This window comes from Genypterus blacodes, unplaced genomic scaffold (genome assembly GCF_046128005.1).
Source record: "Genypterus blacodes isolate CSIRO-AG114 ecotype Tasmania unplaced genomic scaffold, CSIRO-AGI_Gbla_v1 ptg000185l_1, whole genome shotgun sequence".
Taxonomy (NCBI): domain Eukaryota; kingdom Metazoa; phylum Chordata; class Actinopteri; order Ophidiiformes; family Ophidiidae; genus Genypterus; species Genypterus blacodes.
The window spans coordinates 2,466,261-2,479,154 of NW_027466986.1; the positions used below are offsets into that span (position 1 = coordinate 2,466,261).

At 45.5% G+C, this 12,894-nt stretch overlaps 2 protein-coding genes across 2 annotated transcripts; both read left to right on the forward strand.

Moving 5' to 3' along the window:
- The first annotated feature begins 435 nt into the window (after positions 1-435).
- On the forward strand, positions 436-4,311 carry LOC143014249 (visual system homeobox 2-like). The gene is made up of 5 exons (XM_076168058.1): positions 436-865; positions 1,164-1,254; positions 1,903-2,026; positions 3,175-3,355; positions 4,007-4,311. Exons 1-5 carry the CDS (start codon positions 436-438, stop codon positions 4,309-4,311), a joined length of 1,131 nt encoding a protein of 376 aa, XP_076024173.1.
- A 1,790-nt stretch (positions 4,312-6,101) lies between these two features.
- LOC143014222 (acetyl-coenzyme A synthetase 2-like, mitochondrial) lies at positions 6,102-12,793 on the forward strand. The gene is made up of 14 exons (XM_076168027.1): positions 6,102-6,402; positions 6,763-6,859; positions 6,945-7,144; positions 7,393-7,568; positions 7,902-8,054; positions 8,140-8,287; positions 8,708-8,845; positions 9,148-9,240; positions 11,211-11,323; positions 11,693-11,819; positions 11,894-12,021; positions 12,214-12,277; positions 12,401-12,522; positions 12,617-12,793. Exons 1-14 carry the CDS (start codon positions 6,102-6,104, stop codon positions 12,791-12,793), a joined length of 2,037 nt encoding a protein of 678 aa, XP_076024142.1.
- Positions 12,794-12,894: the final 101 nt, after the last annotated feature.

Here is a 12,894-nt window from a genome sequence, read left to right on the forward strand (position 1 = left end):
ATCATCATCATTGTGATCATTATGGGATTTAAAAGAAGATCACGTGTATATTCTCTCATATACACATTTAGCAAAATATGACGAAATAATGTGTGTTCATTTAATTTAGATCTTGTGTGGTGTTGTTGCACTGATGGACACTTCTGACCCCCCCGAGCCTCTCCCCCTGTGTGATTGGCTGCAGCCTGTTGCCTGTTGGATAAAATGAGAGGGGGGGGGGGGAGAGAGAGAGAGAGAGAGAGAGAGAGACACACACACACACACACACACACACACACACACACACAGAGAGAGAGAGAGAGGGAGACAGAGAGACAGAGAGACAGAGAGTCAGAGAGAGAAGGGGAGAGAGAGAGCATCCCGGGGCTGATCGCGCAAAGGGACTGAAGCGTTTTGGGAATCGAAAACAAAAACTAATCAGTGGAATCTTCCGCCATGACAGGGAAGGAGGTAGTCGCGCTTCCAGACTCGGTGCTGAAGCAGAGAGGCGCTCTTCACACCAGCATGATGCACGGAGGCTCCCTGCAGCCGCCGGCCTGGAAAATGGGCCCCACGGTGCAGCGGCGCACAGGCTTCGGCATCCAGGAGCTGCTCGGCCTCAACAAGGAGCCGCCGGCAGCGCCGAGGCGGCCGCTGGAGGCTTTGCCGCACAGGGCGCACGTCCTGGCCGCCAGGTCGGTGCTGGGACACGCTGCTGTCGGGGTCGGCGTGGGTCTGGTGGGACCCGAGGGGATCCACCCGTTTTACAGCCAGCCTGCCTTCATCGAGGTGCTGACGGAGGCGCAGAATGTTCACCTGCAGCCGCTGCACAGAGCGACGCGCCTGGACACACACATGGACGCACGGCACTCGGCAGCGAGCTCCGGTGAGTGGAACCGGATGGACGAGATGTTCACGACACGTTTAACATTTAGTATTTTACAATCTTTATATTGAGGCATTCAGGGACAGATTGAGTTGGAACCACATCACAGAAACAAGCTTCAGTTCAAGTTTGGCCCAAATTAACAGATCAGAACGAAAACAAATAAAGGATCAACACAAGAAATATAAACTGATTTCTTTTCTGGCATTATTATTATTATTATTATTATTATTATTATTATTATTATTATTATTATTGTTATTATTATTATGTATTAAAATCGGTTGTTTTCTTACAGATTCGGATGATATGAGCTTGTGTTCCGCTGATAAGCAATTCTCCAAATTATCCACGAGTCAAAGCAAGAAACGGAAGAAAAGGCGGCACAGGTGAGGAAAAAACGCAGCAAATATTAAAGTCTACAAAAAGATCGAACATTATTTAGATTATTGTAGTATTAATTCTAAACGCACCATCTCAGCGCAGACTGGGGACCGGCAGGGTGGAGAATATTGTTTTGTTGTTGTAATTTAATTGGTGATTAAAATAGAAATTCCTAATATTTAATTCCTGAATAATATTATTGTGTGTGTGCTTGTGTGTGTCTGTCTCTCTGTGTGTGTGTGTGTGTGTGTGTGTGTGTGTGTGTGTGTGTGTGTGTGTGTGTGTGTGTGTGTGGAATCCATTATGATATCGGAATGTATTCGAACTTGGCGATTTTTCGATGCTTTAAATATATATTAAAGAATTGCAATATTTCACATATTTTCAAATAAACGAAATAGATTCATTGGGAATATTTGGAGTGTTATTTAATTTAGAAACAAATCGAATTTTTGTAAACTGAGACAAAAGGTGACAAATTCCTGTTTATGTTGAATGTTATATTTTCAGATTATTTCTTTTATATTATTACTAAAAGGGTAAAAATCGGAATGTTGTTCTGATTTTAAAAGGGGCTGCTGGAGTTGGTTCCCAATCTGTTGCACGTGAAGAAATGTCAATGATGAAGACGTTTCCTCTCCTTTTGTCTGCAGAACCATCTTCACCTCCTACCAGCTGGAGGAACTGGAGAAAGCCTTTAATGAAGCTCACTACCCAGACGTCTACGCACGAGAAATGCTCTCCATGAAGACGGAGCTACCAGAGGACAGGATACAGGTGTGTGTGTGTGTGTGTGTGTGCGTGCGTGCGTGCGTGCGTGCGTGTGTTCCTCTCATCTTCCATTTCAAATCATAAGCAAAGCATCTTCTATAGTCTCCATGTGATGTGCAGGTGAGATCCTCAGAGCAAATCAGCTGCTCCAACATCATCATCATCATCTTCCTCACAGTGCTTAAAACTGTCACATTAGCAGCCAATTCAACCCAAAACGGTGTAATTAGTTGCACCTGGCCTCTGAGCCGCTCTGCAGTGAGCGAGCGTCTGGCCTCTGTGTCGCTCTGCAGTGAGCGAGCACAGGTCGCAGGCCAAGCAGAGGCCTCAGCCTGCAGGCGGCACCAGGCCTTTTAATTTCCCGTGATATTTGAGAGCCTGTCACCCATCGATCGGGCCTGGAAATTAACTTATTTTTCAATCAGCCTCTATGCCCCCCGGGGGTCACGCACACACATACACACACACACATATACACACACTCACACCCACACACATTTGCACTATTGCTGTCAAAAAGCATGATTGCTCATCTGAGGCCCCTCTTTTTATGAGATGAAGGTTATCATCGGATCTACCTGAATAGCTTTCCGTGCGCTTGGCTTTGATGGTTTTTAATTCCATGTCTGCTCACACACGCGTGCACAGCCCCCACACACACATGCGGACACACATACTCTGAACCATTCCCTCCAACCTGCTTCCTCTGCCATTATAGGTTCCTCATTTTTCCCCTGTTCCTCATCCATATTCACAACCCTGGTGAGGCTATTACAGGCCTGGCTTGGTGGAAATCAATTTAGGCAGTTGGAAGACACACACACACACACACACACACAGAGAGGCAGGGGTCCTCCATCAATATTGTACAGTAATTGTAATAATTGCAATGTAGATTTTTCACATGTTGATTTTTTTTTTGTGCTCTTTTGAGGGCTTTTTAAAATCTATTTGTGTATTTTTAGGTTTTGATTTTCTATTTCTTCCTATTCTGCGTGTTTCATTGCACGCTTGTAGAACATAAATACGTAAATGAAGTCACCAGAGGATGAAATATAAATCTAGTAGTGACATTATTGGGTTTTTGGGTTGTTTTTTTAAAATGAAACTCACATTGGATGCATTTCCTCTCTTTCATTCTCTCGTCGCTCCAGGTTTGGTTCCAAAACCGCAGGGCCAAGTGGAGGAAGCGGGAGAAGTGCTGGGGCCGCAGCAGCGTCATGGCGGAGTACGGCCTGTACGGAGCCATGGTGCGCCACTCCATCCCTCTGCCCGAGTCCATCCTCAAGTCGGCTAAGGAGGGCGTCACAGAGTCGTACGCGCCATGGTTACTTGGTGAGCTCACTGCATAAGGAGGAGGAGAAGGAGGAGGAGGAGGAGGCTTCATTGTCAAACACAGAGAGAATGGGAAGGATGCTGCAAAATGAGTCGTCTGTGACCTTTATGGCTCCTAAGAAGTGGCATTGATGAGAGAATTCCTGCCCTCTTTCCACCTCTCCTATCCACTTGAATTATGGCTGCATGCAATAGTAATTATATGCAGCCTCTTTCCAATTTTGCACTTGTAAATTGATGCCTATTGCACCTTCAAAGTCTTCATCAATGACCTCTACAGCACAAAGTGAAATCTCTTATTCCTTTGGCACAAAAAGCTGCAACCAACCAGTCGCATTCTTATTGCTCATTTACATAACGACAGAGACGCGTTCCAATAAGGTTGCAATGAGGTCTTGCTCATATCAAGAGCCAATAAAAAGGGTCAGCTAATCAATAATGGGTAGCTGTCGTCAATATGGTGATAATCCTACTTCATCGGGACAGATTAGATTAGATCTTCTCTCTTGCCACGTGTCGATTGATTGCTTCCAATCAATTAGGCGGCTGAGATTGAATAAGAGCTCCTGCAGAGAGATGAAGATGAAGATGTGGACGCTGAGGACACTGTGTGAACATCATGTAATGTCAAGTGATGTCTCTTTCCTTCAGGTATGCACAAGAAGTCCATGGAAAGCCCGCACGAAATCCCTGGTCAACTCGGCAGCACAGAAACGCCCACAGAGGAGAAAACGGTGGACAAACATATGGAGGAAGAGGAGGGGTGGCCGAAGAGGGACATTAAATCATCCGTCTCTCGGGAGGAACTGAGGGAGAACAGTATCGCTGCACTGCGGGCGAAGGCTCAGGAGCACAGTGCCAAGATGCTGACAGATTCGGACAAAACACACAGCCAAATATCAGACACAGAGGAAGAGGACGAGCAGGAGGCGGCAGAGGTGAAGAAGAGCGACTGAAAGCAGCTGCTGTTTACAGACTTGGTGGGATGTGGTCTGCAGACTTTACAGGCAGTGGAGAGCTGCTGCGATGGAACCAACAACAACCACAGATTCCCCAAAATTCAGTAGCTGAGGAAAAAGGCCAAAATCTAAGGCGGGGGTCGGGCTGAAACCTGTGAAGAGTCAGTTTGTGTTTGGAGAGTTTGAGACTGTAGCGCCTTGGTTGATGTAAACTGATGTGACAAGGTGCAAGGAATGACAAAATACAAACGTCTCAGGGTAAAATGTCACTTTTTGAGGCAACAGTTGACATATTTGGGGCTAACCAACAGTTTGACTTCATGTAGAGGAGCTTTAAGAGGCTTTACAGTGTGTTCCATGGGTCGTGTTCCAAGAACCCATAAGGGTCCATAAGGGACAACGGACGTGAACATCTCAAACATTTTCAAAAAAATCTGTCTAAAGTTCTGCCTACATTTCCCCGAAAATAACGACATTTTGTTAAACCCCTGACGTGTCACTTTAAATCAGCAGACTGTCAAATCTTCCGGTAGCGTGAGACATGATTGAAATAGCTGAGACATGATTGATAGCTGAGGTGGCAACTCCCCTAGTGATCAAAGGTGGTACTCTGCTGGCTCATATCAGGAAGTAATGAGGATTGCAGCAAATTCTACAAAAATAATAATAGAAATTAATAGAAATGACTGTTAATAATGTGGGTGCTGTCGCTCCAGTCGACCTCTTCCTTCCTCATGTTGACATCATCTCACCCCCTCAGTCCATCCTTCTCACATGGCAGCTTCATGACCTCAGCATCTTCCTGCTGAGGTCTCTTTGAGCAAGGCAGGAAGATTCCCCTCCACGGGGGGCAGCGTGCAGTGAAGATCACGTGATGTGAGGTGTAAGCAGCAGTTACTTTGATGTGTATAGTGATTATATTGAAAATAAAGTCAATACTACTTATGTCCAGATCATCAATAATCTATATGTTTGTCTTTGTAAAAATGTAACTGTAGTCTAATAAAATGTGACTGATTTTCAAACTACAAAGTGGAGATCAGGAAAAGATCATGTGTTTCCTTTCCTCTCCTGTTTTCTCCTTTCCTTTTCTTTTCTTTCCTTTCCTTTCCTTTCCTTTCCTTTCCTTTCCTTTCCTTTCCTTTCCTTTCCTTTCCTTTCCTTTTTCTTTTCTTTCTTTGCCGTTCCTTTCCTTTCCTTTCATTTCCTTTCCTCTCTTTTTCTTTCCTCTCCTTTCCTTTCCTTTTCTGTCCTTTCCTTTCCTTGTCGTTCCTTTCCTTTCCTTTCCTTTCCTTTTCTCTCTTTTTCTTTCCTCTCCTTTCCTTTCCGTTCATTTCCTTTACTCTTCTTTCCTTTCCTTTCCTCTCCTCTCCTCTCCTCTCCTCTTCTCTCCTCTCCTCTCCTCTCCTTTCCTTTCCTTTCCTTTCCTTTCCTTTCCTTTCCTTTCCTTCCTTCCTTCCTTTTCCTTTCCTTTCCTTTCCTTTCCTTTCCTTTCCTTTCCCTTCATTTCCTTTCCTTTCCTTTCCCTTCATTTCCTTTCCTTTCCTTTCCTTTCCTTCCTTTCCTCTCCTTCCCTCGACATATGCTCAAACCCTCAGGTCATCATTCCTTACAGGAGTGAATAAGTGTCGGCCCATTGTTGCGTCACCGCCCTTTAACGCATCACTCCTCCGCTCCTTCTCTCTGCAACTTTGAGGGAACTTTCAGACCCAGTTTATTAAAGGTTACGTTGTGTTAATGCTTTGGAACCACACTTATTTAATTACATGTAATATTTAAATACGGAGATGCTGTTTACTTGCGCTCCAAAGTTCCGCCTTCCTTCCTCCAGCCTGCTCGTCTTCAGACGTTACCACCACGTCCCCGGGACCAGTGAGGTATCGGCGTGGATGCCGGAGGCTGCGGGCTTCGGAGGAGTGCGTGACCGGTCCGGGCTGCAGGATTTCTCCGTCGGACGCGCTGAGAGCTTCTGGGCCGCGGCGGCGCGTCACAGACTGAGCTGGATCCGTCCGTTCCGCACCGTGCAGGACTGCGACTTCAGCCGGGGACACATCACATGGTTTGGGGGAGGAAGGCTGAATGTGTCCGGTGAGCTGATTTCATACTGGTTATGGGGGTCTGTGTGTGTGTGTGTGTGTGTGTGTGTGTGTGTGTGTGTGTGTGTGTGTGTGTGTGCGTGTGTGTGTGTGTGTGTGTGTGTGTTCATTCAACCATATGGTACTACTACTACTACTGCAAAATATCTGAAAAAGGCGAAAAGTTAAATTTATCACTTTGTGTAGCGACTTTCTGTTAATGCAAATCACCTCAAACCATGATTTTAGTGTTGTTATCCATTTGTTTGATTTTGTTTACATTTGGATTACATATTGTAGCTTTAGAACAAGCAGGGACTAACATCACAAGTGTGTGTGTGTGTGTGTGTGTGTGTGTGTGTTGTCGTCTTAGTGAACTGCTTGGACCGCCATGTCCAGAACTCTCCTGAGAGAGTGGCTCTGATCTGGGAGAGAGATGAGCCAGGGTCAGAGGTCAAGGTCACCTACAGGTCAGAAGGTTTATATGTGTGTGTGTGTGTTTTCTTACATGGACCTTTATGTTGAACTCTCCCTGTTCTGTATTGCTCTATACAGGCAGCTGCTGGAGATGACGTGTCGCTTAGGCAATCTGTTGAGGCGGCGTGGGGTGAAGCGGGGGGGCTGTGTCACCATCTACATGCCCCCCTGTCCTCTGGCTGTGGCGGCCATGTTGGCCTGTGCCCGTATCGGTGCTGCCCACAATGTGGTCTTTGCCGGTTTCAGCGCAGAGGCCCTGGCAGAGCGAATCAGAGACGGTGAGGCTGCGACACACTGAAGAAATAAGACTTAACAAAAGTGGACTTCCAGGTTCCCGTAAATAAAGACCATGACCCAATTTCCGGGAAGTTAAATGTCATCTGTCTTTTGACTTGTCAACATTAAACATCACCTTATTTGTATGGAAATCAAGTTAAATGACATCACATTTACTCTTCCAATCAAAAGAATGAAAGTTTACCCTCTACAGCCACAGCTTCAGAGGGCTGATTGTGCTTCTTTCCAGCCCAGTCCAGCACAGTCATCACAGTCAACCAAGGCGTCAGAGGGGGTAAGGTCATCGAGCTGAAGAAGACGGTGGATACGGCTGTACAGAGCTGCCCATCCGTACAGCAGGTGCTTGTTGCTATGAGAACCGAGAATCCGGTCGTCATGACAGCGAGGGACGTCGCCATGGAGGAGGTGAGGGGGAGCGTAAAGCCAATCTGAACATGATTACTTATTAATGCCATCAGCAGAGAGCAGCACCAGGTGTGAGGATGTGAAGATGGAAAATAAAGTTTTTGCTGGATAAGACACGGTCACTTGCTGTTGTGATGCTTTACAGTGCAATCATTATAATTTAAGACTTGATAAAATATTCTATAGTGAAGAGGGTATGCATTTATTTTATACTATATCAAATAACATCTTGTGTGGCCAGGTGATGTTTGAACAATCCTCTCCTGTCTTTGTACTTGATCGAGTAAACACACCGGATTTCATCAATGCTCAAAAGCGAGTGTGTCCCTGCAGGAGATGCTGCTAGAGGACACGGTGTGTGAGCCGGCCGCCATGGACAGCGAGGACACCTTGTTCCTGCTGTACACGTCTGGCAGCACGGGGAAGCCTAAAGGCCTCGTCCACACGCAGGCTGGATACCTGCTGTATGCCTCACTCACACACAGGGTAACCACACACACACACAGGTACATTTCGGAGATTAATATCGTCCTCGTCTTCTGTATTTTCAAAAAATGTTTCTCATCACCAGTATGTCTTCGATTACCACGATGGAGATGTGTTTGGTTGTGTGGCAGATATCGGCTGGATCACAGGACACAGTTACAGCGTGTACGGGCCCCTGGCCAACGGGGCCACCACTGTCTTGTTTGAGAGCACCCCCGTCTACCCTGATCCTGGTATGATCCTCCAAACCAGACTTCAAATGAAGCATGAGTGTGATGTGATAAAAGAAGATTAGAGAGTTTTAGAGAATTAGAAAGAAATGTTTTAAAGATCTCTGTGTATTGTGTAAATCCTGTGTGTGTAAAGACCTTTAGTCTCTTGGTCTATGAATATCTGTTGACAGTTGAACTTGAATGTGACCATACCTTCCAAAATTAGAATCTTTCTCACACACACACACAGACACACACACACACACGCAGTCACACACACGCAGTCACCATTCGTTCACTACACACCTTGTTATGGAGTTTCCCCTGCTGTGCTTTGTCTTCTGTTCCACCCTCACATTCTGATTCTGTATTTAGATGAGTCCATGGTAGATGCAGTGTGTATGTTTGACCCCTGCAAACATATTTCTTCATGGTGCACAGGAAGGTACTGGGAGATGGTTCAGAGACTTCAGATAAACCAGTTTTACGGGGCGCCTACAGCGATACGTCTGCTGCTAAAGTACGGAGACCAGTGGGTGCACAAATATGACCGCTCCAGCCTCAAAACTCTGGGCTCTGGTATGCAAAACACAACCAGCTCCTAAAAATACCATCATGCTCACAAGGGCACAGCTTGAAAGTAAAGGTTCAAGGTTTCTCAACATTCAAGGTCGGGTTTATGTTATAGATTTGACCATGATAGCTGAAATTGTGTATTTATATTGAACTTTTCCAGGATTATATAATATAGAAATGACAGCTGGGATGGAGATATAGTAAAGAAAAGAGATAATAACAAAACTACGGAGTGCGATATGCGAACAAAAACAACAACATGATGGTAACGTGACATGTTTGGACTCACCCGTGTCTTTCCACAGTTGGTGAGCCCATCAACACGGAGGCGTGGGAGTGGTACCATAGAGTGGTCGGGGGTGGACGCTGCCCTGTGGTTGACACCTGGTGGCAAACAGGTAACCACGGTTTCATGTTAATATACTGAAATATGGGATTAGAAGGAAACAAAGGTAAAACTAATTCAATAATAAAGAAATCCAAGCCATTTGAGAATGAGTTTCACACAGGTGCAGCTCAATAAATTAGAATATTGTGGAAATGTTCATTTATTTCAGTAATTCAATTCAAAAAGTGAAACTCTCATATATTATAGATTCATTACACAATATTTCAAGCCTTCATTTGTTTAAATTAGATGGTTATAGCTTACAGCTCATGAAACCCCCAAACTCAGTACCTCAAAATTGTTGTATTGTGAAAAAGTTCAATATTGTAGACTCACAGTGTCTCACTCTAATCAGCTCATTAACTCAAATCACCTGTGAAGGTTCAGTAGGCGACACAATCAGGGGGAAGATACCATATTTATTGAGCTGCCCCTGTATGTGCCAGTATTTTTGAAATGATGTAATAAAATAGAAATAGATTGCCGAGAAATAGAATAAATATTGAAAACACATCACTGATCACATCACAGTACAGACCTTGTTTGTGTTGTTGTGCTTGTGTTAATCCTGATGCTGCTGGATGGGATTAGCTCTGGTAAAGTCTCAATCCAGTCTGCATGCACAGACTGGATGGAGGCTGCAGGATTTTAAGCATGCTTTTCCCTCAAAACACAAATGCCAGAATCACAGAACAGACAAAACACTTTCTTATTATTCTCCACAGCCACGTCTGCAGCAACATGATATGTCTTAAAGGGGAGAGCAGCCTGGCCCCTCCCAAATGTTATGTAACATTGGGAATGCAAACACAACACTGCATCCATATGTACAATCACTCTTTGGCTGCGCCTTTCACTCACTCAGCCGCGTGTAGAAACGGGGAATTTTTATCTCCTCGTATGACCCCTGCCTGATTCAAAACCAGATGTTTGCGGCTCGGAGCCAAGTCTCAGGAGGCTAAAAGCACAAAGCAAACCTGCAGGCTGACGTTTCTCTTCTTGCTGTGGAGGAGTTAGATCTCAGAAACACAACATTTCCTGCCCCATACAGTAATTTGGGACACATTTGGGACAGTTCTGGACACACACAGCTCATGCCTAAGTTTGGTGGTAGTCACTTGACCTGATAATTGTTTCATTCCTCTCTCTGTGTGTGTGTATGTTTGGATACATTGCTGCTTTTGTGCACAGCTGTTATAGACGTATCTGCCAAAAGATCCATTTAACTAAATACACTGCAGCCTTCTGGAGAGCCTCAGCTTAGTCCGACTTATGCTTGCTTTTATTGTGATGGTGATAAGTGCAAAGTTACTAACTCCATCATTAGATGACGTCTGATGTCACAAATGATGAATTTATGAACATATTTCAAAGCCATCTTAATTAACTGATAAATCTACTATGCAGATAAACACGGGATCAGATTGACCTCATGTGTTTCACCCTTAATCCCTCCAAATTTGATTGAAATGTGACCACATGGAGCAAAACTGTTAATTACCATACAAGTGACAAATATCCGCAATTAGCTGATGGTAATTAAACATCGCAGCATCACCGGGTTGAGAATTACAAACAAAGATATGACCCAAATACACACATACAGCAAATAGGATTATGTAATGATGTTTTATCTTCCTGGATACACGTAATAGAGTAAAGACACACGAGGAGGGAAGAACAGGTGAAACTAATCAGGGCTGGGTAGACAATCAGGACACTTGTTTACGCCACCGTAACATTCATTTGTTTGTGTGTTTGTGGATGCACCGTCTCCCACAGTTGATTTAATTGGATGTCAGTTGCTCATGCTATTGTGGGATCATCTGTCGCGTCCTACTTATAAACGGGTCCTCTGCACTCTTGACACCGGCAACCGGCGGGGCAGATTACCAGATTCAAGCGTAATAATGGTGTTTAATGTACTTTCTACGGCTGCAGCAGTGCTAAACGTAGACCTTTTTCGCTCTGCGTTCTCAGAAACAGGTGGCATCTGCATCGCCCCAAGACCATCAGAGCCAGAGGCAGAGATCATCCCGGGAATGGCTATGAGACCCTTCTTCGGTATAAAGCCAGCTCTCATGGACAGCGAGGTAATGCATGTTGCATGTCTGGGAACTGCATGGAGAGTAGGTCAGATTAGGATTATAAAAGCGGCACACCAGCTGTGTCACTTTTGATACTCGGCCCACTCCCATCAGCCTCCCTGTGTGTGGGACAAACGCCAGATTAAAATTCCCGCAGCTGCTTTTGCACAGATTGCTCACAAGCAGTTGGAGTTGGTTGTCTCTTCCCTCCTCATTACACACACAGACACACACACACACTGCATTTTCAGTGTTTAAGAATGCCCTTTACAACACTGCCCTCTATGTGCTGGAATAACACTGTTCATTGTAAATTCAATTAAGGAGATGGAGTGAATTGTTTTGCCTGCATTCCTGCCTCTGTTTTGCATCCAGGGCAAAGAGCTGACATCCAACAACACATCTGGAGCTCTGTGCATCGCTCAGCCGTGGCCCGGTATGGCTCGCACAATTTTCAACGACCACCAGAGGTTCATAGACACGTACTGTCGGCCGTACCCCGGTGAGTCACGTCCCTCAACCCAACTGCTTCCTCAAGTCAATACAAACCTGATCCCTCCATCGTCCCGCCTGCAGGTTACTTCTTTACCGGTGACGGCGCCTATCGCTCTGAGGAGGGGTATTATCAGATCACTGGGCGTCTTGATGACGTCATCAATGTGAGCGGTCACAGGATTGGGACAGCAGAGATAGAGGATGTATTGGTAAGTCAAGTCAACGATCAACCACATGTAGCATTGTGGAACTCTAATAAGGAAGATCGTGGAGTAAAATGTGAGCAGTTGTTGACATTAAAAGGTCATTTAAGGTCGTTTCCCCTATGTCTTTAAAAGCCAAAACAGAGCTCAAGCGGTTACATCTTATATGTAAAGTCACGGGTCTGCCCTCTGTTTCAGAACCAGTGTCCTGCAGTGGCCGAGTCTGCCGCCATCGGTTACTCGCATGACATCAAAGGACAAGGTTAGCAGGAGACATTGAGTCAAGCTGGGACAAATGAAGTCCGACAGAAAAGTCAGCCGAACATGTTGATTTTACGAACACTGAGCCCGTTTAAGGTACTCACATTTCTTTCTGCGTTGCCAGGTGTTTACGCCTTTGTGGTGCTTAAAACATCAGTGGACATCCAGGAGGGAGCTCTGTCCCAGCAGCTGAAGAACATGGTGGCCAAAGGCATTGCCAAGTACGCCTGTCCAGACTGCATCCAGGTAATCAAATCAATGTGGGCGTGGCGATCGTGTCGGCTAAGGTGTGAACATAACGCTACCTTGCTTCAGCCTCGGTCTCTCTGTCTCCTCACAGATTGTCCAGCGTCTGCCTAAGACACGCTCAGGCAAGATCATGCGACGAGTGCTGAGGAAGGTGGTGGAATGCGACTTGGACGGGTTGGGTGACCTCAGCACGCTGGACGACCCTGCAGCGGTTCAGGAGGCCATCAAAGGTCACTGTGATCTCTGTCGTAAGGAACAAGTGCAGTGACCTCACAACGGGGGCACGAGGTCATCACAGTGGTGCTGCTTAGAACTTTTAGATTTTTTCTTTCTGCCATTGAAATTCATTCCACTCAGTTTTTGTATGGA